This window comes from Typopeltis vanoorti, chromosome 8 (assembly GCF_054136105.1).
Source record: "Typopeltis vanoorti isolate ZY-2024b chromosome 8, IOZ_Tvanoo_1.0, whole genome shotgun sequence".
In the NCBI taxonomy this organism is placed as follows: domain Eukaryota; kingdom Metazoa; phylum Arthropoda; class Arachnida; order Uropygi; family Thelyphonidae; genus Typopeltis; species Typopeltis vanoorti.
Window position 1 is genome coordinate 31,439,094 of NC_143556.1, and position 23,007 is coordinate 31,462,100.

Below are 23,007 nucleotides of genomic sequence, written 5' to 3' on the forward strand. Positions count from 1 at the left end.
CGTCCTCGATCTGTCGCTGAACTCAGTGGTGCTTTAATGGAGGAATAGAGAAAAATTCACCTGATGTCTGTCGCCACATTAATGGAAAGCCAAAGGTGGACATATCCGATATTAGGGTTCGCCTGCTGGTATCAATTGTAAATTGCCAAAATATCCAGATGTGTATATACATATACCTAGTAGCGTATTGGGCTTCCTTTGATTGAGATAACCGCTAGGGACAATAACTCCACCCACGGGTGTCCCAAGGTATTCTGAACCTAGACAGAATAACGTCCGACCGAGCGCAGTACTGGCGCCGAGCTGCGGATGATACGTTTTACGTGATCCCAAAAATATTAGTTGGGATTCAAATCCCAATTAATTAGGATGGCTGGAGGAACACGAATGAATGCTTGGATGTGCACTTCAAAGAAGTATGCCTTGTGACATAGATTTGGATTCTTCCAGAAAACAGAGAGCGTTGTCTTGAAGATAACATCTATCTGGCCACGTTATCACCATGCAGGGCAATACATGATCTGAAACAATTCTCAGGTAAAAATTATAGTGGTCAAGTTGTGTTCAATAGGAATGACAAGACCCAGTAATGTCTATGAGAATAATCCCTATAGCAGGATATCGCTATTCTTGGACTGTTTCCGGTCAACCTTGCAGTGCGATTTGCAAGTAACAGGTTGGGTGATCTCTATACTTTGAAAAAATGTATTAAAAAAATAAAACCAAACTAAAAGATTTACAAAAGTGAAACTTGACATTAAGAAGATCAAACTTTCATTTACAAATGTTTTGTGAACATCTGAAATGTCGCAATGCTAAGATCAGGATTTAACCCTTTGCATAAATATTCTTTCTCTGCAGACTGCTTTAGATTAAGAACAAAGAACTGTGTAGGTAGTGATCACTTTTCACATTAATCTTTCTTCAAAATTGAATAATGTTTAGATTTTAAAGAAAATTTAATGAATACTTTCTGTTGCTCAATCACTATTGCAATGATACGTAAATATGTATACTTAGTAGCTAAGGTTAAGTTGGAGTTACGTCAACTCTCAAGTATGCGTTGCGTTAAAAATTTACTTCTGTCTTTCATTTGTTTTTCTAACAATAAATATTCCAAAGTGCGTGTGTGTGTGTATAGATTATCTATATTAGTCCAGCGGGTGGGAGTCTAATAATATATCTTTCCTTAGCTACAATTTATTACCAAATAAATGAAAGATTTTTGCGTTGGAAACTAAAAGGTGATTGAGTTTCTGCAATACATCACAAAGATTCGATTTCGTCCATTAAAACGAACCAAAACATAGTTGTTTAGAATTAAGAGTGCGAATTGCTTCCTTACAAATGATATAACAAATAAAAGCTAGAAAATCGTGAGCGTCTCGTCTTTCTCTCATTATTCATTTAGAAGGTACTGCGTTTTAGAATGGCTCACTTGTTTCATGTGTGCATGTAAAAATCTTCGCATTGATTTGTTTTGTAGTGGAAAAAAAAAACGGGTAAAAAAGATAGGGTTTTCTGTCATTTAGAAGACTTCTCTTTCCTCACTTTCAAAAACATGGAGAGAGAGAGAGAGAGAGAGAGAGAGAGAGAGAGAGAGAGGAGTTCTAATTTAAAGAAAAAGAAAAATTGCCAGACATTAATTCGAAGAGTTATGCTAATCAGAATCGTTATCTCCCTCTCTGTTGATGGATTCTGAATGAACTGGTGTTGTCATAGTAACTGATTGTAATGAGCGAACACATGCAAGTCACCGAGGGGAGCTCACAGTGACATGACATTCCTATGAATGTTCGGTTAAAGTAATGGAATAAGAGCAGGAGAAATGAAGGGATGGGAGATTGTTATCTCCTTGTAGCAAGACGCCTTTGTAGTAATTACAAAACTTTCCGACATACCAACAACCATTACGATGGTAAAGAGTTCGTCTTATATTTTGCAGATTAGCAAGTAGATACATCAGTTGTTAGAAGAAAACGCGCAATTAGTTTGATCTTTGCAAAAGGGGGGGGGGGCGCCCTAAACCTTGTATGAGATGCTTATGTGCCTAGAGATCTCACCAAAAAAAAAAGAAACATAAATAAATAAATAAATAGAGAAGATGAAAAAAGAATGATGACGTCATCATTGAAACTTCTTTTTTAGAGAAATAAAAGCCCCCCCTCTGCTTCTCATCACCCCCAATTGTATCTGTCGTCACTGTAACACCTCCCGAGGTAGATTCTGTCATTATTCTTGACATAATGTCGTGTGAAGAGAGTGGGTGGCTCTCAACAGGAAGTGTCTTTAGAAGGCTAGTTAACCTCTGACCTCGCTTTCTTTCCCATCAGAAAGCAAGCAAGAGGTTAACAGCAGACAAGAATCTGTGTGTTGGGACATTGGTCACGCAATGATGAAGTCATGTCTCCTCCAGCAAATCTCTCAACCGTCTAATGAATTAGCCAGACATTGTTACATTGACTTAAATGCTAAGAGGAATATAATAGAATCCCTGTTTATTATCTAACTCTGAAAGCTCTTTATCGTTTTAGGGTGAATGAAGGATGCAAATTATCATTATTCTAATTTACCGCTCCGGAATGAATTTAGTCGAGATAAGCAGATATGCTCATTAGTAATACTGATGTTAAATACATATGCTGCTATATCGAAATTTCCCTGTAATAAGGCACAATAAATGCACCTCCGGTTTAATAATATTTATTAACTATGTGAGAAGTTTAATATTTTGTAACGAGTACAAAATTTATGGCTTCCATTTAATTAACTTTAACGACCTTCGCATCTTTTACATTGTCCAATTATAAGCCTCACAAAAAGACGTTGTTTTTAGAGACGGGTGTACGCAGTATATAATCCTGTTACTAATACTATTATGAGTAGTAATATTTAGAAATACGCCAAATAGCAATACAATAACGCTATTATATGTAGATATGATTTAGCCAATCTCGAACTGCTTTGTTTGTTTCATGTGCGTGTGGTGGTGGGGGATAGGATCCAGTTTTACATTAGCCATCCTCCATAAAGTGCAATCATGATGAAAAGTAAATTATTACAATTTAATTTCACGTTATTAAGATGGGATGATTTTGGTTTGTTTGTTTCGGATTATATTATACGTAGGTTGTATTACCTACACTGTTTTCAAACGTAACTTCTCTAAATTGTAAGTCTTATAGCATTGTTAAATTGCTTCGTAAACAAATCATGTAGCGATGATGGATATCTAGAAACATTACAACAACAATAATAACAAGTCGATCATTACCAACAATGATACTGCAGACAACTCAACTATGTTTAATTTTTGACCACGCCCTCTATAAATTATCAGGTGAAATATAAGCAATAGCTGCAATGAGTTTGTTCTTTTAGTCCATTTGCATCTGACAATTAGGATGACTGGGCTTAACTTGTAGAATTTCTCCATGAAGAAGCCCACGAGAAAGCTTGAAGAACTTGGAGTTCAGCAAACTGATTCATCTCCATTAATTTATAACGGTACACTGTTCATTTCGATGTGTCATTTCTTTCAGCGTGACGGTCTGTGATTTGGGACGTATGAAAATACTAAACATTTTACCAATGTTTAGTATTTATGATACTAAAAAAACAGGCAGATCTCATAATACCGATGATCTCAGTTGCCATCGTTTTTGAAGACAAATGGGTCTCCTTTCTTCAAGTCTTCACTGATAGTGAGCTCAAACTATCAACGAATTCAGGCTTGCCAGAAGAGAGAGTGCAGCTACTGCCATCTTGTGGCCCTAAATTGTAACACTCACACTATTGTCTGTAATAGTGCGAGCTTCTATGGCCGATTTTTTATGCAGGATTAAAAAAAACGAATTTTCGGGAAGAAAAAAAATCAACCTTACTTGCCTCTTCCGTCCATGCCAAAGATCTAGTCTATGTATTGAAGCAAGATATATCTATTGGTATCTAGCTTCATTTCATTTTTTTACAGAAGAGTTGCATGAATTCCTATGCATGCATTCAATGAATTCGAATGCTGAATAAACTGTAGAGGTTTATGATCGACAATTTACTTTATTAAATAAAGGATAAGAAATAATAAAAAAATTGTTAAATCAATAAAAATTCTACATAATTGAAATAAAATTAAATAAAATAATACATACTAAATGATCATCCTAAAAATTAATTTTAATTAAATATTATTCCTTTCAAACTACTACGGGTGCGATGCCATCTCTGAGAATTCGTTAATAACTTGAGTGTGGTAGCCAGAACGTTTTTTTTAAGCAGTGAATTTTAAGTATTGCTCGATTCTTTTTTTTATTACTAAGAGAAATACATAACAGTAATGTCCTACTGTGTATTTTTATATGATTATTAAAGCGCTAAAGTTATAATGACCTCGCAAGTTTTATATGAGTTTCATAAAGCCGCATTAAGATGAAAATATAAATCTCATTGCTAGTGTGGAATGAGCTGAACGGAACTCGACAGCATTCATTGCGGAAACTGACTGTAATTCTTAATTCCGGTTGTAAATTATTTTCCTAATCAAGGAAGGATCTGTAGAATGGAAGCGCCACACAGCGGTGCGATAACGTGACAGTCACTTAAAACATACGATTAAAAAAAAAAAAATTACATTTTCTCTTTTATGTGACTCTCATCCATGAAGGGTTGTAAATCTATTATACATTGGTACCGTGAGCAGGCTAAGGATTTTTTATATTTTTATTATTGTTTTACTAAATTCAGAAACCCTTCTCTTAAAGACCAAAACATGTAACTCATTAGTACTCTATGTGAATATTTAAAAAAAAAAAAAAAGGAAATTTTGCAGACTGTTTGGAGTGGATGGCATTCCCGCTCTTCAAGCAAGATGCTGTGGTTTCGACTCCCATGGAGATAGATGACTGTAAATGCCTTCAGGTGGGAGATCAAATCTCATCGCCCAATAGGAGACCACCCTCAACTTATTGTAGGTTTGAAATAGCTTGAAAGCAGTACCACGTTTGGTCTCAAGAGCAGCGTTTCCGGATTATCTAGCCGCCCATGACATTAAAGTAATGGATGATTATCATTCCTTGTCATTTATCTATCTTGATGACGTCTTCTTTCTCATCTTCATAATAAAAATAACCTATTTTTGTGTCACTCTTTAATCCATTCACACAAATTCTCACTGAAAAATTAGCGATCTCTTCTGGTTTGTCAATTGTTTAATGTGTATGTGTGTGTGTGTGTGGTAGCTGTCCTCGTAAAAATGCATCATTAGTTTTATTTTGTAATTTATTGTTGAAGATAGTGAACAAATAAGTCGTGTATAATTTGAAGACATCTTCTAGAAATTCGTATTAAAGGAGGGCATTAAGTCAAGATATTTGACTTCGAATGTACTCCTGATTTTCCTTTCAACTTTGTGACTGAAGAAAATGGACAAGGTCTATAATCTGCAAGAAAACAAAGGATGATCTCTCTCTATATGTAATTCACAAAAACTTCTCCTCTTTCTATATTTCTGTGATGCTTTTTAGGGATATTTGCCATTGGAAGTGAGATCAGATTCTCAGGATAGATTAACATATCACTCCGTGTAGCTGTTAGGAAATCTAAAAATTTCAAAATACATTGATTTTATTTTTAATAAAATTACTATTCTCTTATAGATGTCAGTAGAAAAGATCACGCGCTAATACAAAATAACAACAATAATAATAATAATAATAATAATACAAAAAAAGAAAGGAAAAGAAAGTGTAAAATGTAGAAAAATAAAGTACAATGGGCTGGAATTTTGAAGGAAGTGAATTCTTTAAACCCTTTCTCCAGATTTCTTCAGGATGAATGTAAGAATGTTTGGATTTTATTTCATACGAAATTCTCAATATTTTCATTGAACTTCGCTAGCGTACCATGTATGCCATGCAATAAGCAACTTAGCGTACCATATGATTGGTCTTATAATACTTCATACTAATTTCTTCACCTTTCTGACACGTGAAGATAGTATAGCGAATTTTAAGGCTATCCAAACAGTCCTGTGTTACTATCTGAAATAAAGATCCCACTTCATTCGCTCTTACTTTTTATAATATTGCTATCTCAAGTAAAGATCAGTTTAGTCTTGTTGAATTGACTTTCAACATACATTCAAGTTCAACTTGAAACTTACCGAATCAACTTCTTATTTTCCTTCATTCCGTCTATCTCTGTTCTTTGGAACGGCCTTCTCCCCATACCGTTTTATCCACTGAACACTCCCCCCCCCCACCAGATTTTCAAGAAACATGCTAACAGATTCTTTCTTTCTCCCTAATCACTTGCCTATTATACGACACTGTTGTGTTATAGATTTTGTGATTCCTTATGTGTGAGGCTGATATTAAAAAAAAATAAATAAATAACAAAAGGTACGGTAGGCCGTATAGGTTTTACTAGAGTTTTCCTTGAATTCTAATAAAGTACTAAAGTGCATGTGCAGTTACCAAAACATTCCGATAATCATCCTCATTCCCCCTCCAAAAAATATAAGAAATAAAAGGAATACTTTGAAAGAAAAAACATTCATAGACCTGTCTCAGCATGTTGATAAGGCGTTTGCCTCCTAAAACAGGTAAATCAGCCAGAGAACACACGACATTAACAGATATAATCCGCTAGCCTCATAGTCTTAGCAATTCTCCAGCAATTTACAAAACCCCAAAAAATGCAGTCTTTTTTTTTTTTTTTTTTTTTTGAGAGAGAGAGAGAGAGAGATTTCAAACAGCAGTTTTCTATATAGTAATAAAAAAAGAAAGAAAAACAATAATTATCTCTAATACAGCATTGCACGTAATTAAATAACTCACTTTCTCAAAATCTAAATTTCCATGACAGCTACTGCGCATGTGCAGTGACAATTACAAACCACCGCTATTATACTCCCATGGCAATCTGTATGTGAAGGGTAAACATAGTCGAGATTTCTTTTAAACACAATCAGTTCTGCGCATGCAGTAGAAAGTCATTAATTTAGATTACAATTATCTAATACAAGACACAAACATATCAAATTGCTGTTATCTTCACGCAAAGTAAGGTGGTATTCAATTCGATTAACAAGAATTGCTTCACTTCTTGCCCATGACATTCCTTCCAATCCAATTAAGTAGTACACTTTGTAATAATCATTCTTGCGAGTATTTTAAAAATCTGTAATAGTGCGTGCTATAAAGGTAACGATAACTTACAATAATGCATACAAAAGCTGAAATTGGCAACCTTAATGGATGACTTATCTGCATACATTTAGACGCAACGATGCCATTTTATGTTAAATGATGTTATCGTATACAGAAAATAATTGTTGGTTTTCGTGAAAATCGTTTCGTGTCAGGAATTAAAAAAAAAATGAAATCCTGTCGATGATTTCTTGTGTAAATTCTTGTCTGGTAACTTCCTACTAATAGATTTACATTGAGTAATGACTCTCATTGTTTATACAAAGTAAATACCTTCCAGTCGTATTACTTTCCGTTTGAGGGAGCCACTTTAAGTTGAACAAAGTAAGCATAGTTATCAAACTAAGACTCTAATCTTTATTATCGCTCGAGTTGCCCTCGGGTGACATAAATTAGACAACAAATGAAAAAATTAAATTGAAAAAAAAAATGCAAACATATTTATTTTAATTTTAATAATTAATTGGATAATATAATAAATCGCATAAATAATAAAATATTTATACGTATTACTTCCGTTTGAGGGAGCCACTTTGAGTGTCGAACAAAGTAAGCATAGTTATCAAACAGACGACATCTTTATTATCGCTCGAGTTGTCCTCTGGTGACATGAATTCGACAAACAATGAAAAAATTAAATTAAAAAAGTTTAATATATTTACTGTTATTATAATAATTAATTGGATAATATAATAAATCGCATAAATAATAAAATAATCGTATAAAATCGTATAAGCGCCTCCGTAGCGCAATTGGAAGAACGACGGTACATTGCGCCCTTCGATTGGAATAGGCCTAAGTTCGATTCTCGTCGCGACGGGAGGAATCTTTATCTGGTCGATTTCAATCGAAGGTGAGTTAGCCGATCTCATATGGAGGTAGCAGGGTTTTTTCTCCCGGAAACTCGGGTTTTTCATCCCGCATACATACAAATCGGCCCATCAGAACACACGCAATTTACAGACAAAAATTACTAGTTGTGGTGGTGTTGGAAGTGGGCGGTAGATGGCGTTGATGGAGATGATTCGTAGTAGAGGTTAGGTGTAGAGAGAATTGTAGATGTCCTCCCACGATGAGTCTTCGGACTCCTTGGAGGTATCAGGAATAATAATAATAATAATAATAAAATAATATAAATTACAATTGCAATAATTGTAGGCGTGCTTTACAGTTATTTTAATACTCACACACGGTAAAACATTATTACATATGACATTATTAAATGTCGTATGTAAACAACTGACCATTCGCATATAAGGGCGTGTAAACTAACGGTTTAATAATTATAGAAAAATAATCATAGAAAAAACTAATTTCCGTTCTAATTTAATTTAATATTTTTAGGTTATCGAAATAAAATCTAAATTGACAATTTTCTTTTCTAGGACGAATACAAATCCTATTTACTATGTCGGAAGCTTTTGATTCGTTACTTAAGCCTTTTACAAACAGCGAGAACATGCAGTTCCAATTTTAGAAGCATCTTCAGATCCCTGATTCTGACAGCAACTCAGAGAGCTTCGAAAGAAACCTTATAAGAACACTGCCGAGAATTTTCCCGTACAAAATATCCCTGGGGAAAAAAAAGTTCGAAGAAAAATGGTTTAAAAAATACCTTTTTTTTTGTGAACAGGGATAGCGAACAGGGATGCGACTTATATCTTGACTTTTTTTACATTCTTATTCTAGACACAAGGAATTGTATGATGCATTGTGAAAGCACATTTCACATTTTCATGATCCATAAAGTGTGAGATGGAAGTAATACGAATGTCAATATATGAGAGTATAAAATAAGACGACGTTCTAATAGAGGTTTATTTCCGTAATAAAGAATACTTCTCTTGGTAGAATACAGTTAATAATAGTCAAGTTTTGGTTTTATGGATGCTGCATCCCCTTTTTTCTCTCTCTCTTTCTAAAAATCATTTGCCTGTAAATGATTATTACCTGTACAGCGCATTCTTTTTTTATTTTTTTATTTTCTTTTTCGATTGTATTCAAAAATAATTATTTTCTTTTCTTCCAGCCACCATTCCTAAATGTGCCGGCTGTGAACAGCCAATCCTGGACAGGTTCATACTCAAGGTGCTAGACAGATCTTGGCACGCGAAATGCCTCAAGTGTATCGACTGCCAAGCACAATTATCCGATAAGTGCTTTGCCAGAAACGGACAAGTTTTTTGCAAGGACGATTTTTTTAAGTAAGTGTGTTTTTTTTAAGTTATTGGGCACTTTGAATAATTTTGAGTTTGCGTTCAGAATATAGCTTTTTTGAATTCAGAGGCCATTTACTAAACCTTTAAACACCATTTATTATTATTATTATTATTTCATGAAAAATAATATGAGAACTGGTCTTTATTTTTTATACCTGTACTTCTTTTGAGCCCTCAGAAACAAAAGTTTGTTGTTGTGATCCGTCGAGTTGTATTTAAATTTGAAATTACGGTCAAAGCAACTAAGCCTTTCAATTCAGTGTTATTATGTTTGTTAACCTGCGGATGTTCTGCAGCCTTTGCCTAGTTGGCTTCTGGGGATGAAAAACGCCGCGAAACCGACTAACTCACATTTGGTTGCAAAGCTCTTATAAAGAATTTTTCAAGTGATAGGTTCATTCTGTTCTAAAGCAGACGCACGAATCACCACAGCTGTGCGTACGTCTGCACATTCGTACGTCTGCTTTATCATTTAAGAGAGAGAGAGAGAGAGAGAGAGAAAATAATATATATTTTTTCTCATCTCTCTCTCTTTTCTTTTTGCTTCCTTTTTCTTCTTCGTTTTCTCTTCTCTTTTTTCCCGCCATTCCCTTCCCCTATTCTTTTTTTTTTCTCTTTATTCTTCTTCTTCTTCTCTTCCATCATTCGTTCACCTCTTTTCTTCTTTCCCCTCTATTTTGTGTCTTCGTGAATATGCTGTTCTTCTTCTTTTTTTCTTTTACAATCAATTTCCTCCTGCGGTTGTATGCATGTTTCTTTTTTATTCGTTTTCGCCCGACTTTTTCTCCTCTTCTTTTCTTTCGCAGAATTTCATTTCGCTTTATTGTTTTCTATCGTTGCCAATCACTGATTTCCCTGTGGTTTTTATGTGTGTGCGCATGCAGGCTTTTTTTATTACTATTATTTTTTTTCCATAGAGCACAGAACTAAACAACAATATTATTATATTGCTAATGAGAATTGCTATTATAAAATTGCTAATCATATAAAAAATTATAAGAAAAAAAAAAAGTTATTTCGCTATCCGCTATGACTGTTGATAGTGATGAAATTGTCTTCCAATTTAGAGCCAGCGATCATTTATTCACCTGTGATGAATCCCTCATTGATTACAAATTGATCGCAGGTAGAATTTGCATCTTGCTAGTATATATATGTTAATGTTTATTAGAAATAAGATTTGATGATTTAAAAATCCCGATTATACCATAGTTCAGTTTTTGAATGTTTCCAAATTTAAGCTGCAGATGTCGCTTCATTCTTGTTCTGACCTTTCCAGCTATACGCATGAATGTTTTCAAAATGATTTTAGGTGGGAAATGAATTTCATCTCCCGGTGTGAGACTGTCTTTGTTTACTAGAGGTCTGAAATAGTTTGAAAGAGTTCCATGTGTGGTTTTTCCTAGAACAGAAAAACCTAGGATTTTCAAATCATTAACTCTTTCTTGGGTGGGATTCTGAGAGAGACAGAGAGAGAGTGTGTGTGTAATCTTCATTTAATATGTAATCAAAGGTCTCACATTTCCGTATTACATGATCAGTAATGAACTTTAAACATCAAGTTACATGAACGTATACGAATATAACGATTCTGTGTGACCAACCAGCCATTTGTTGTTTCTTGAGTGCTTCGCGTGATCACCTTTTGCCTGTATACTGACAGCACATACACGAAGCATACTGGTAAAAAGATCGGTACAATGTCCATCACGAATATCATAAACTCATGTGATAATCCACATTTGTATTATCGATTCCTACATTTCTCTTGTCATCCTCTGCGATCATTCTTCTCCTATCACTATTCATTAAGTACTACTCTTGTCATGACAGAGTGTGATATTTTGTCTCTGCAGTTATTAGTTTAGCTAAGAAATGGTGGAAACATTCATGAATTTGAGAAGTAACCTGTACTTTTAGTGTAATCATTGGAAATATCAGTGTAAAAACAAAGTTAATAGTAATCCTGAAATACACAATTTTCAAATGTATCAAACTATTCAATCATGAATGATGGTAATATTGAGTTCAGGATATCAACGGCTTTAAATGCTTCTTGCAAAAAATGTAGTTTACGGACCAATTTGTTTGCTCGAAACGGAACTTCAGCCATCTGAAAAACAGGAAATTTCTGACGTATTGAATTTCATCTGAGTGATAACTTGAACTTCGACTTACCATGGAAAAATAAATTCATCGATCCGAATTCTTCGACTTAGCACCTTTGGCCATTCCAAACGTGCAACACGCGTTTTTCGTATGGGGAAATGGCAATTTTTCCCATAAGACCATTGGAGTTCAAGTTGCTATCCTCACAGATAACAATATCAGAGCTACTTGCTGTGACTTCTATACCAACATTCCAATGATGAACGATGAAAATTTAATTTTTTGCTAATGTAAATGTCCTACCTCGCCGAAGAATAAGCGCTGCCTTCTCTCATCTTAACAGATGCATCCTTTAGATTCTTAAATGATGCAAATGAATCTGTAGACGATGCAGTTCCAGTTATATTATGAAAAACCATAATGAGAAAAAACATGTTTTCTTTTTGAATATATTTATCGCTATTTAAATGGCATTTGTATATGTTTCCTAAGATGTTGTACTTTCTTTTTCCTTCCAAACTCATAGCTTGCAGACTGAAGAGTGGAGATGCTATCCACTCAGACAAGGATGAAGGTGTGCAAAAATAAATAAATGAAAGAAATTATTTAAATTATTGCATTATTTTGTATACAATATACACAACATGTTATTTAAAGCCCAGAATTGAAATCGTTTTAGACAGAAGAAGAACAGTTGCTAGCTTGGTTTGTTGAGTGGATAACAACCAATAGGATGTGGGTTCGAATCCTGCCTTGGACATGGATGTTTATAGAGTAGATGAGGTTCGTACCTTGGGTGAAATCATCCTGCTAATTGAAGGCAGGAATTGACTCCAAAAGGTTCATGTTTGGTCGCTAGAACTAGATTCTTGGATTATCTAAGCCCTTATAGTCCATTTACGGTACTAATGTATAAGTTTACAATCTTTCTTGGATATTTACTAAAATTAAGAGCCAAAAGGCCTCATTTCGGCGATGTAAAATTAAAAAGCGTTCGTGTCTCCTATAATGTTTGGCTAGGGCAACTCGTAGTATGGCGGCGAGTGTATTCCCGCAAGTCTCTGGTCAATTTTCGCACGAAATTTTTATAGTTTCTGTATTCGGCTTTGAAATGATGTTAGATTTAATATCCACTTAATTTATATAATTTCTTGGGTATGTTTCCTAATACTTTCAATAATATATGCAGAGGTTTCATTAATATCCAAATGATTAAAAGAGGAGAAAAAATGTGTTTTATAGGAAATCTTTTGTAATTGATAAAAAAACAATTCGAGTTTCTCCAAGGAAATGCTTTAATTTTGTTTATTTATTTTTTTTGGGAAAGGTTGAAACAGTTTATCACAAAACTTTACGGTGGGAGAATTTCTGAACATTTGGAAATTTTGTGATATTAATGTTATATTGCTATGATAACATATTAATGCAAATTCTGTGCTCTGAAGAATAAGTATTAGCTGTATACAATAGGCATCTCTGAATATTTTCCTTACTATTTGTATTACAGTGGAGCGTCAATTATTGAAGAACTAGTAACCGGCTAAGTTCGGAGTGCTGGTGACACAAATGAACACGATACGCCGTTAGTCCGAATGGCATCAAGCAATCTTGATGCCTTAGACGAATCCTCGAAATTGTGCCCCCCACCTATCCCCACGCTACCATATCAAAGATGCCCATAATTGATTTTGGCATACATTCCACGTGTCCCATTCTACATAATTGACGTTCTGCTATGCACATTTGTAACTTTAGCTATTTAACTAAATAATAACCCAACTCTGTATGAAAACTTGTAAAAACAAAACGGAAGATGTTAAATATCTGTGAAAAAAAAATATCATAATTGAATAAAAGCCAAAAAATACAAAAAAAAAAGTATATTTTTGTGTCTTAAAACCATTTAGTACTTTTAGAATGTTATTTAAAAAAAAGAATATCACATGGATATTTTAACCTCTTGTACCGTTTTGTTTTTCGCAGGAGGTTCGGCACCAAATGTGCGGGTTGCGATCAGGGCATTCCTCCTACGCAGGTGGTTCGGAGAGCCCAAGACAATGTCTACCACCTGCACTGTTTCGCCTGTATACTCTGCAAACGACAGTTAAACACGGGAGACGAGTTCTACCTCATGGAAGACAACAAGCTCGTTTGCAAAGCGGACTACGAAGCAGCCAAGGCGCGCGGTAATACTCCTCCCTTCTTCTTTGTAATGCATTTTAACACCAGCACTAAATGATAGAAAATAGCGAAAATTGATATGCATCTAAGAAATATACTATTACATTGATTTCTAATCATAATCATAAATAAAACGTTAATGTAAGTTTTTTTTTTTTGCATTTTTTATGCAGATAGACAAAAATATATTATTGATGGCTAATTTTTTCTGTTCAGTGGTGTTTAATATAAACTTTCGTAGAAATATAATATATTACTGAATTTTTTTGTAAAAAGTTTCAATTTGCTTTCAAGAAATATCAACAGCTTTTCAACCAATTATTAATAATACATATCCTTGCAACAAGAACATGTAAATTTCAACATTTCATTCGTTAAATTGCGCGATTACGTTTCCTAGCAACCAAAGGTTATGAACTCATATACCTTGTACTGCAACATCAATTGCGCGCTTATAAAAAAGACTATTTTTTCTAGCATTCTAATGAAATAAATAAGATGGGCTTTTAAATACTTTTTTTATTCATTATAAAATATGCACAATACAGTCTTATTAACACACTCAAGAAATGTGATGTATCTACTTGGAATAAATAATTTAGCATTCATATTTTTATTTGAATTCTCTCATTTGCAGTTGAATATGAAAAAGACGTAGACAAGCATTTATTACATCATCATTCATACAGATATTATGGTTAAGTTTTAAAATACTGATGATTGCATTAGAAAAATGCTTCATACAAATTCACTGTTAAGTTTATTCATTGCAGATTTTATGTCTAGAAATTATACATAAACATTTAAACAAATAAACTAATTTCTTAAAGAGATGAAGGAAATGCTTGGATATTCACTGAGCGTCTTTTTCCCAGTTTTTCCCCCCTCAGTCTGTATGAGATCAATCTATCGAGGTTTTATTCCGGAAATTTTCCTTCTCATAGTAAACTGATATTTTATTACATATTTATCTTATATCATATTTAAAATTAAAAAAAAATGAAACTCTTTTATCAACTATCAAATTGATGACACAAAAACACCATTACTATAAAGGCAATAAAAAAAATCAAACGACTTTATCTATCTTGCTTATGTGTGAATATAAATGGTGTATTAATAAATGCTCGATACGTTCTAAATTTTTTTTTTAGAAATATACAAACATCTTTTATAAAAATCTGATAGTATTGTCTGAAAACTATATTTTGTTTTTAATTTATTAAATACACAAATAATTAAATTTATTTAAAAGAGAACTAATAAAAATCGAAACATTTATAGACAACATGTATAACGTAACTAAAAATCACGATGACTAATCTTATCTGTTATTAAAACCAAATATAACCATTCAATAACCTCAAACATTTGCGCAAAGTGATGGAAGGCGAACAGAAACAGATTTTTCGAATAGAAAGAACGTGTAATGAATCATGTAGAAGAGCAAATGACTATTTCATTGTCAGTGCGATTAATCATGTTAGGAAGTATTGAGTAACTACAAGCCTTCAGTCTACAACTTGGAGGGATCTATTTTGTTTTTAATCTCTGTTCCACTTGGGATATATTTAACGATAAGAAGATATTCTTCACAGACAATGAGGGTATTATCGATCTATAGCGAGAGGTGGTGTTTCTAACGAATCGTTTTCGATTAATTTGCAACTGATGTTTCTAATCTGGGTCATTGGTCTTTCAAACAAGAAAACATAAGAACGGGCGCTTACATAAATGATAAACCTCGCCCGCTGTGAAAACACTTAGCAAAACTTCGCGGATATTACTCAAATAAGTCGTACAGGGATGTACTTCCATTGATCAACAAAGAATAACTGAAATATTTTTTCAGAATATTCATGAATTTAAGTTGTATAACTCTCTTAACCCACTGTTAATCAACGCGTTAACAGAGCATTATATACTAGTCTAGGGGGAGGGGGTGGAGAAAGAAAGAAGAGGAAAAATGTGGAATTTTATTGCTAGAATGTTATGATATTCACAGAATAAAATAAGTTACATATAGACTCAATTTGATCTTTATTAGGATCTCATCTTACGTAATGAAAATATAATTTCTGACATATTATAATATGCTGCATACTTTATTAGAATCGTTCCGTGTTTATCAAATCTACAGCCTACTTAGAATGAGTAAAGTATCCGTATTTTACTAATGCATTTACTAAATGGTATTTGAAGCTATTCCATAGCTCGATTTTATCTGCATTGCCTTGTAGGTAGGTGATAGTTTTAGTATACTAACTCATTGTTTTCGCAATCAAATAACCCACCGACTCAGTTTATGAAATATTTTTTCTGTTCCTAAAAAAAGAAGCAAAAAACGAACACGAATGAGTTACGTGCGATCAAAATATATGACTGGTGAATTAATAAACAGATAAGATTAAAGTCATTGCCAAAAAATACCTACAGTGAAACGCAAAACTGAAGAACACATTAGAAAGAGCTAATTATAACCACCCTTGCCCTCATCTAGTGATTTCGTCTTGTTACTTTCCTGTAAAAGACACCTAAGTTCCGCTCCTACTGAAGTTGACTTACTTCAGCAGCACCTAAGTAACTGCACTATTTTGGAGTTCACTTACTTAATGTCAGGCAATAACAACAGTTCAGTCGAACAGTTAAATGCTCCGAACTAAATTAACTAAATTGAATTACTTACTTAAACTGAACAGAAGCTATTCAGAATATATTTTCTTAGAAAAGTTTTCTATAAAACTTCAAACGATTTTAATGAATTAAAATTAAAATGGTACCTTCAGTACCTACCTTCAGTACCTTTAATGGTACCTTCAGTGATTAGAATATCAGGAACATCCTCTTCCTAAGTGGAATCTCCCAGAAACCAAAACAGTTACATGTGGCATGCACTAGTTTAAAAAAAAAAAAAAAAAAAAAAAAATATATATATATATATATATATATATATATATATATATATATATATATATATATATATATATATATAATAGATGATAGATGACTCCAGAAGACACAATATCCTCATTGAAGTTCGTATAGTGGTCAAAGGTCGTCACTTCACTTCGAATGGAGGTTGGGTTGTTTGGAATTACAATCAAAGCAGCTAAGGTTATAATAGCAGCATATTATGCTTGTTAAACGTGTGTGTTTGATCTTCTGGGAAATAAAAAAAAAGTCCGATGGGGAGGAAAACCTCTCCATCTCCATACGAGACCCGCTAAACTTACCTTTAGTTGAAAAGTCCTCAAAAAAGGTTCTGTGTATTGTGTACAAGAATTAAAACGACTTTCCAACCAAAGGGCATCGTCACGATTTGAGATACTGCGGTTGCTTCGAATGAGGAATTATAATGGCAACCATAAAAGCAGTAAAATTATCTCGAAAACCGTTGCCTTGACAACATGAATACCACAAATCCATGAATATTGGGCATTTGGTAAACAACATCTGATTGATGGTATAAATAAGATGAAAGTACTAGAAGACCATAAAGTCGAATAGATGGGACACAACTGATCACATGATGCACAATATAACCAAGTGTGGAAAGGTGGAGATTTTCTAAAATCTCTATATATCAAATACTGTCTTGAATGGATATAACAGTAAATGACAATTTCTCCAATTTTAGCTGCAGCTGCAGAAGGAACATTAAACGCTACAAGCCGGTGGAAGTGGTTGTGTAATGATGAATGCTGTTTTCTGTCATATCAAGCTAATAAAAAATGGCAAGGGTATGGCGAAGGCACGAAACTAAGGAGTCAATATGCCTGGACACAACCATGCAAGGTGGTGACAAATGAAGTAATGTCCAGAGATCTGTACCTGGACGAAGGTTACCGCGCAAGGTTCATCTATTGATTCCAACAGGATAATGCAGTGTTGCAGAGTCAGGAATGTATATCCATGAATAGTTATAGGACCAAGATAGCAACTTAACTGTTTGCTTTCCTCGGTCACACGATCTCAGTCCCACTGAGGATGTGGCGAAATGAGATTCGTGAGAAGGACATTTACTTCTATCAAATTCTCAGAAATCCACGTCTGTCTGGAGCATGATACCTTATGGAGTGTTTCTAGAACTTTGAAGAGGCGATAGCTAGCATCTGGAGACTTTTCGGAAAGCTCACCATGGCCAACAGGCGTTCAGGTGGATACTGCACCAACGCGCGGCACACACACACACACACACACACACACACACACACACACACACACACACACACACACACACACACACACACACACACACACACACACACACACACACAATCACGACTAATTAAAAAGTGGTATTATCGATAAAAAAAGAAGGAAAAATTATACAGAATTTTACACTATTCTTGTATCAAAATATAATGACTCTGATGGTTATGGATTCTATGTTGATTAATAGACAAATGAAAACCTTCTCAGCATTTTTCGGTGCATTTCTCAATAGTATGCATTAGCAGTGTGTTGCATTACAAGTACGTTCAAACGTAACAGTATTGCATAGCATGTAACAATACAATATTTTAAATATATATATATATATATATATATATATATATATATATTAAGAATGATTAAAGTGATTAAGATGCTAAGAAAAATACAACGGTGCGTTGTCGTACTGTTATATTTTCTAACACTTGCAGACTAAATTAAATTTAACCTATTATTCGTGCACAGTTTAACAACACAACACTTGTTCGCATTTCATGATATTCCACTGATATTTATAAATCAAGTCACCTTATGATTAAAGCTTTGAACTAGGTTTGAATACTGAAACAATCCACATTATGTGCTAGGATTTAACATTTTAAAATCACTGTGGCTAGGATTATATTTGACATTTTATCTCTTTAGGCTGTATAACTGTAAAGATGAGCCATCAGGTATAACATCATAATGTTGTGTCGTGATGTTTCATCACCAGGTGGCGTTGACTGGTTTAATTCTTCCCCCTTTGTTCCAGAACAGAGGGGACAACAAAGCGGCCCAGGACCACGATCACGGCAAAACAGCTGGAGACCTTGAAGACCGCCTACAACAACAGTCCGAAGCCTGCACGGCACGTTCGAGAGCAGCTGAGCCAGGACACTGGGCTCGACATGCGAGTGGTGCAGGTGTGGTTTCAGAATCGGCGAGCGAAAGAGAAAAGGCTGAAGAAAGATGCAGGCAAAAGTCGCTGGGGGGAATACTTCCGGAACGGCCATTTGAAGCAGGCGGCGGCTCTGACGGCTGGAGCGCCCCCTACGTCTCCAGATAGCAGTGTAGACAGACCCGGAGACCGAAGTAACGACTCCCTTGACGTCGACTTAAGACATAAAGATTCCTCTTACAGAGGTAACAGGACGTTTTCTGTGTCTTTCATTTATGGTTAACTGCGCTTTGCATGAATAATTCAGATTCGTATGTAGAGCGACATTGCTTAAATGATAATGTCAACAAGTGGTCCGGAACTATAGAACGATGAGTTAATCTAATAACACATTTTATATTTTAGTTAAAAAACCTTTCTCTTCAGTAGTTTAAGATCGTAAACTTTAACATCATTTGCCCCCTGTAAATTAATTCTCTTTTCATTAATATCTTCAAAAAGATACTGATGAGGAATTGAGTTAAACTTTTAGTAAGTAGCTGCTTTCAGAATACTTAGTGGAGAGATTTATCACAGCCAACTTTTCGATTATATATTCTTATTGTATAAATATTAACATACTTGTGATTGCATTTTTCTCCTATTAAAATTCTAACACTTTAATCCCCGAAGCTGCAATTCCAGTTTTTTTTTTTTTTAATTTCTCTGCTGAGTCTTTCTTCCAAATATTTTTAATCGTGGATTTACGCATCTCTCCTACATGCACATTCACACATCGATTTGTCTTTAACTAAGTATCCACTTTTGCAGGAAATTTCTTTGGAAAACATAAATGTACTTTCTTCATCTGATTTGTAAACTATTCAGTTTTCTGTATTGTTAACTCTAGGATCTTGGTCTCTTATTATCTAACATAAGATGGTGACGTTCTGTAGTTATTTCGATTGACGTTCTGTAGTTATTTCGATTCACACGTAATCAAAAATAGAACATTCATTCATTAAGAATCATCGATGGTTGATACGATTTCATTTCCTTCATGCACTTTTACAACTAGTAATTTGTTCTTTAAGATCTGCTTGTTCTCTGTCTCTAGTTATGTGAGGATAACGTTTATGATCTCCTCAATGTTATCTGTGTTTTTCCCTCCCCGTTCCACGAAATACTCACTAATCAACTGTCTCGGATGTACAATGTACACAACTCTGTTTATTTTTTTAAAAACAAATTGGTGTATATTCGAGGTATTTAGTAGCTCATTATCATTAAAAAGACTTTATCGAAATAAGATAGTCATACTAATTCCGTCTCTTAGGTTTGTAGAATATCAGGCTTCATTTCTAGGAGAGAGAGAGAGAAGTGATTTTCTCTAGCCAGAAAGAAGGGTCTTTTTTTAAAATTAAAAAAAAAAAATCTTTATTTGCTTTTTTTATTTCCATTTAACTTTTATTTTTATGTATTTATTTTGCTTCAGCGAACTTACTCTAGCCAGAAAGCCGGCCTAGTTGGTACGAGTGATTAGCATTTCTGCATCTCCGACTAAGGGGCTACGAGTTTGAATTCTGCCGTAGATGTTTACGATTGTCTTTAGGTGGGAGATGGATTTCATCGCGTGTGAAACCACCGTTCCACTTATTGGAGGCCTAAAGTGGCTTGGAAAAGTACTATGTTTGGTCTCTAGAGGTTCCCAACATGTACATAAATAAATTAATTTAAAATAAATATAAAAACTGATAAAAAAAATTGAAAAAATATATAGTTAGCCCAGACACGGTGCAAAATATAATATAGGTTTGCAAATAACTTTCCGTGGGTGGAAGCAACATAAAAAATGTCTAATAAAGATTCATCCTTTCAGAAGATATTTGAACGTAAGGTTCCTTCCGAAGCAACTGACGCTTAGCATATCTATTTCCTAAACTATTCTTTATATTACCTTACTAATTTAGTGTTTTTATTTATTTTATCCCTCGTACATCGTGGAAGATCGAATACATTGAATCTACTTAACTATCGTCTCTCGCAATCTACGTAAACAAAAAATAATAATAATAATAATAATAATAAATAATAATAATAAAGAAAAAAAAAGAAAGAAAGAAAAAAGAATTGAATACTCAACTGGATCCCTAAGTCAAGAAGGATCAATGCATTTTCAAGTTGGCAAATTTATCATTTGTTGTAATGATGATGACATGGACAAACAGCAGTCTCCTCCTAAAACAGCATTAATTTTTTTTTTCTACATTTTCTACATTTATTTCTATGTCTAAAATAATAAGAATTTCAACTTTGTCATCTTCGTAGCGAAGGATCTTATTAGTCTCTCATACTTGTCGACTGCCGATTCCCCCCCCCCCCCCCCCACACACACCTCTCTTATTTCCTTATATTTCTTGCGTTTCTATTTTTAAGATAAATCTTGTCATTGAATGTGTTCTAAATATTTTTTTCATGTCGATTTTTTTCTGCTTTTCTGTCGATTTTCTCTTTAAGTACAGACGCTCATCGATATTTTACATTTATTATAATCATAGTTAGGTTAAATTTTTTTTTATTATCTAATAACCTCAAAACTTTCTTTGTTAACATACAAAAATGAAACCACGAAATCCGTCGCTTCCATTTTTATTTAAGAATGTATATAAAGGAAACTACAATTAAATAACACAAGTGATCCTACTAGTTACGATTACAATAATTAATTATATTACATTACACGCTACATGAAAATTCTCACAGTAATTTAATTTATATTTAAATAATAATTATACTATAATTATAATAAAATGTGTACTTTAATAAATACTATAAAACCTTATTTTTTCTATAGTTACCATTTAAATTATATTTTGTAAATTATAATTTTAATTTTTTTAAATATTATTATTTAATTCTAAAAATAATCCAGTATAAAGTTTATATATTGATTGATTTCATTACGTTCTTAAAGAACTGGGCGATGGACTGAATCCTTGACTCTTTATCCCGTCATCTGAATGAAGAAAATATGTGTGGAGGGAGTGTTATTGAGCTAAAAAGCTCTAGTCATGGCTGGGTAACGATAATAGCCGAGCCTCAGTTAAAACTTCATAGGCTACAGCATTGCCATTTGTTACCCTGGAAGTTCTAAAAAGGAAGTCCCTCCTGTCTCAACTCCCCCCCCCCCTCAAAATTCGATTTCATTACGTCCTTATAAGGACGGGCTTAAAAGGGCGAAGCAAAATATTGCTTTTCATCCCCGTTGTCTGTAGAGGACAGTGTAAGGATAAGGTGTTATTGAGCTATATAAAGCTCTGATCATGGCAAGAGGGTAACAGCAGAGCCTCAGTTAGAACTTCATTGCCATCCATTACCCTCTAAGGGTACCAATTTTAGTCGCTTCGTACGACATTGGTGCTATTCTTATCCCACACGTGGAATTTCATAACGTCCTTATAAGGACTGGCTTAAAGGGGCGAAGCAAGAATGCTTTTCATCTTCCCCATTATCTGTAGAGGATAATGTAGGAATAAGGTGTTATTGAGCTATTAACGCTCTGATCATGGCAGGAGGTTAATAGCAATAGCCGAGCCTCAGTTAGGACTTCATTGGCTACAGCATTGCCATCCATTACCCTCCAAGGGTATTAATCTTAATCACCGCATCTCACGATCGATTAACTCTGTCATCCCTACTCTCATTTCATTACGTACTCACAGCAATTTAATTTATAATTAAATAATAATTATAATAAAAGGTGTACCTTAATAAATACTATTTTAATAAAATAAAATCTTATTTTTTCTATAGTTATTCACATTTAAATTATATTTGTAATTATATTTTAATTTTTTAAAATAAACTATTTAATTATTTTTACTTTAAATATTTATTGGATTATTTTCTAAAAATAATCCAGTATAAAGTTTATATATTGATTGATTTCATTCAAAACCATTTCTATACGTACTCATCACAACAATCATGTTTTGAATATTCAAATATCTATACTTGTATTGAAATAATTTTTTTATTGAAATTTAATTATTATTATTATTAAAGTTACCTATTATGTATATTTTAATTATATATCACATGAAAGTACTTGCTGTTTTTTTTTTTTTTGACAATATGAACATTTTATGAAAAAAAAGTTGTCATAAAATTGTCTTTCTGTCAAGTTTAGTTTATTGATTTCATTTGTCAATTTACTTGA

General features: G+C 33.7%; 1 protein-coding gene across 2 annotated transcripts in view; it reads left to right on the forward strand.

Moving 5' to 3' along the window:
* Positions 1-23,007, forward strand: part of LOC150103903 (LIM/homeobox protein Lhx3-like) — a 138,952-nt gene that overhangs the window by 82,054 nt on the left and 33,891 nt on the right. For both annotated transcript variants that reach the window (XM_090396639.1, XM_090396638.1), the window contains exons 2-4: positions 9,235-9,409; positions 13,517-13,719; positions 18,689-19,054. In XM_090396639.1, coding sequence (XP_090252765.1) covers positions 9,235-9,409; positions 13,517-13,719; positions 18,689-19,054 — 744 coding nt within the window. The remainder of the gene's footprint in view (positions 1-9,234; positions 9,410-13,516; positions 13,720-18,688; positions 19,055-23,007) is intronic.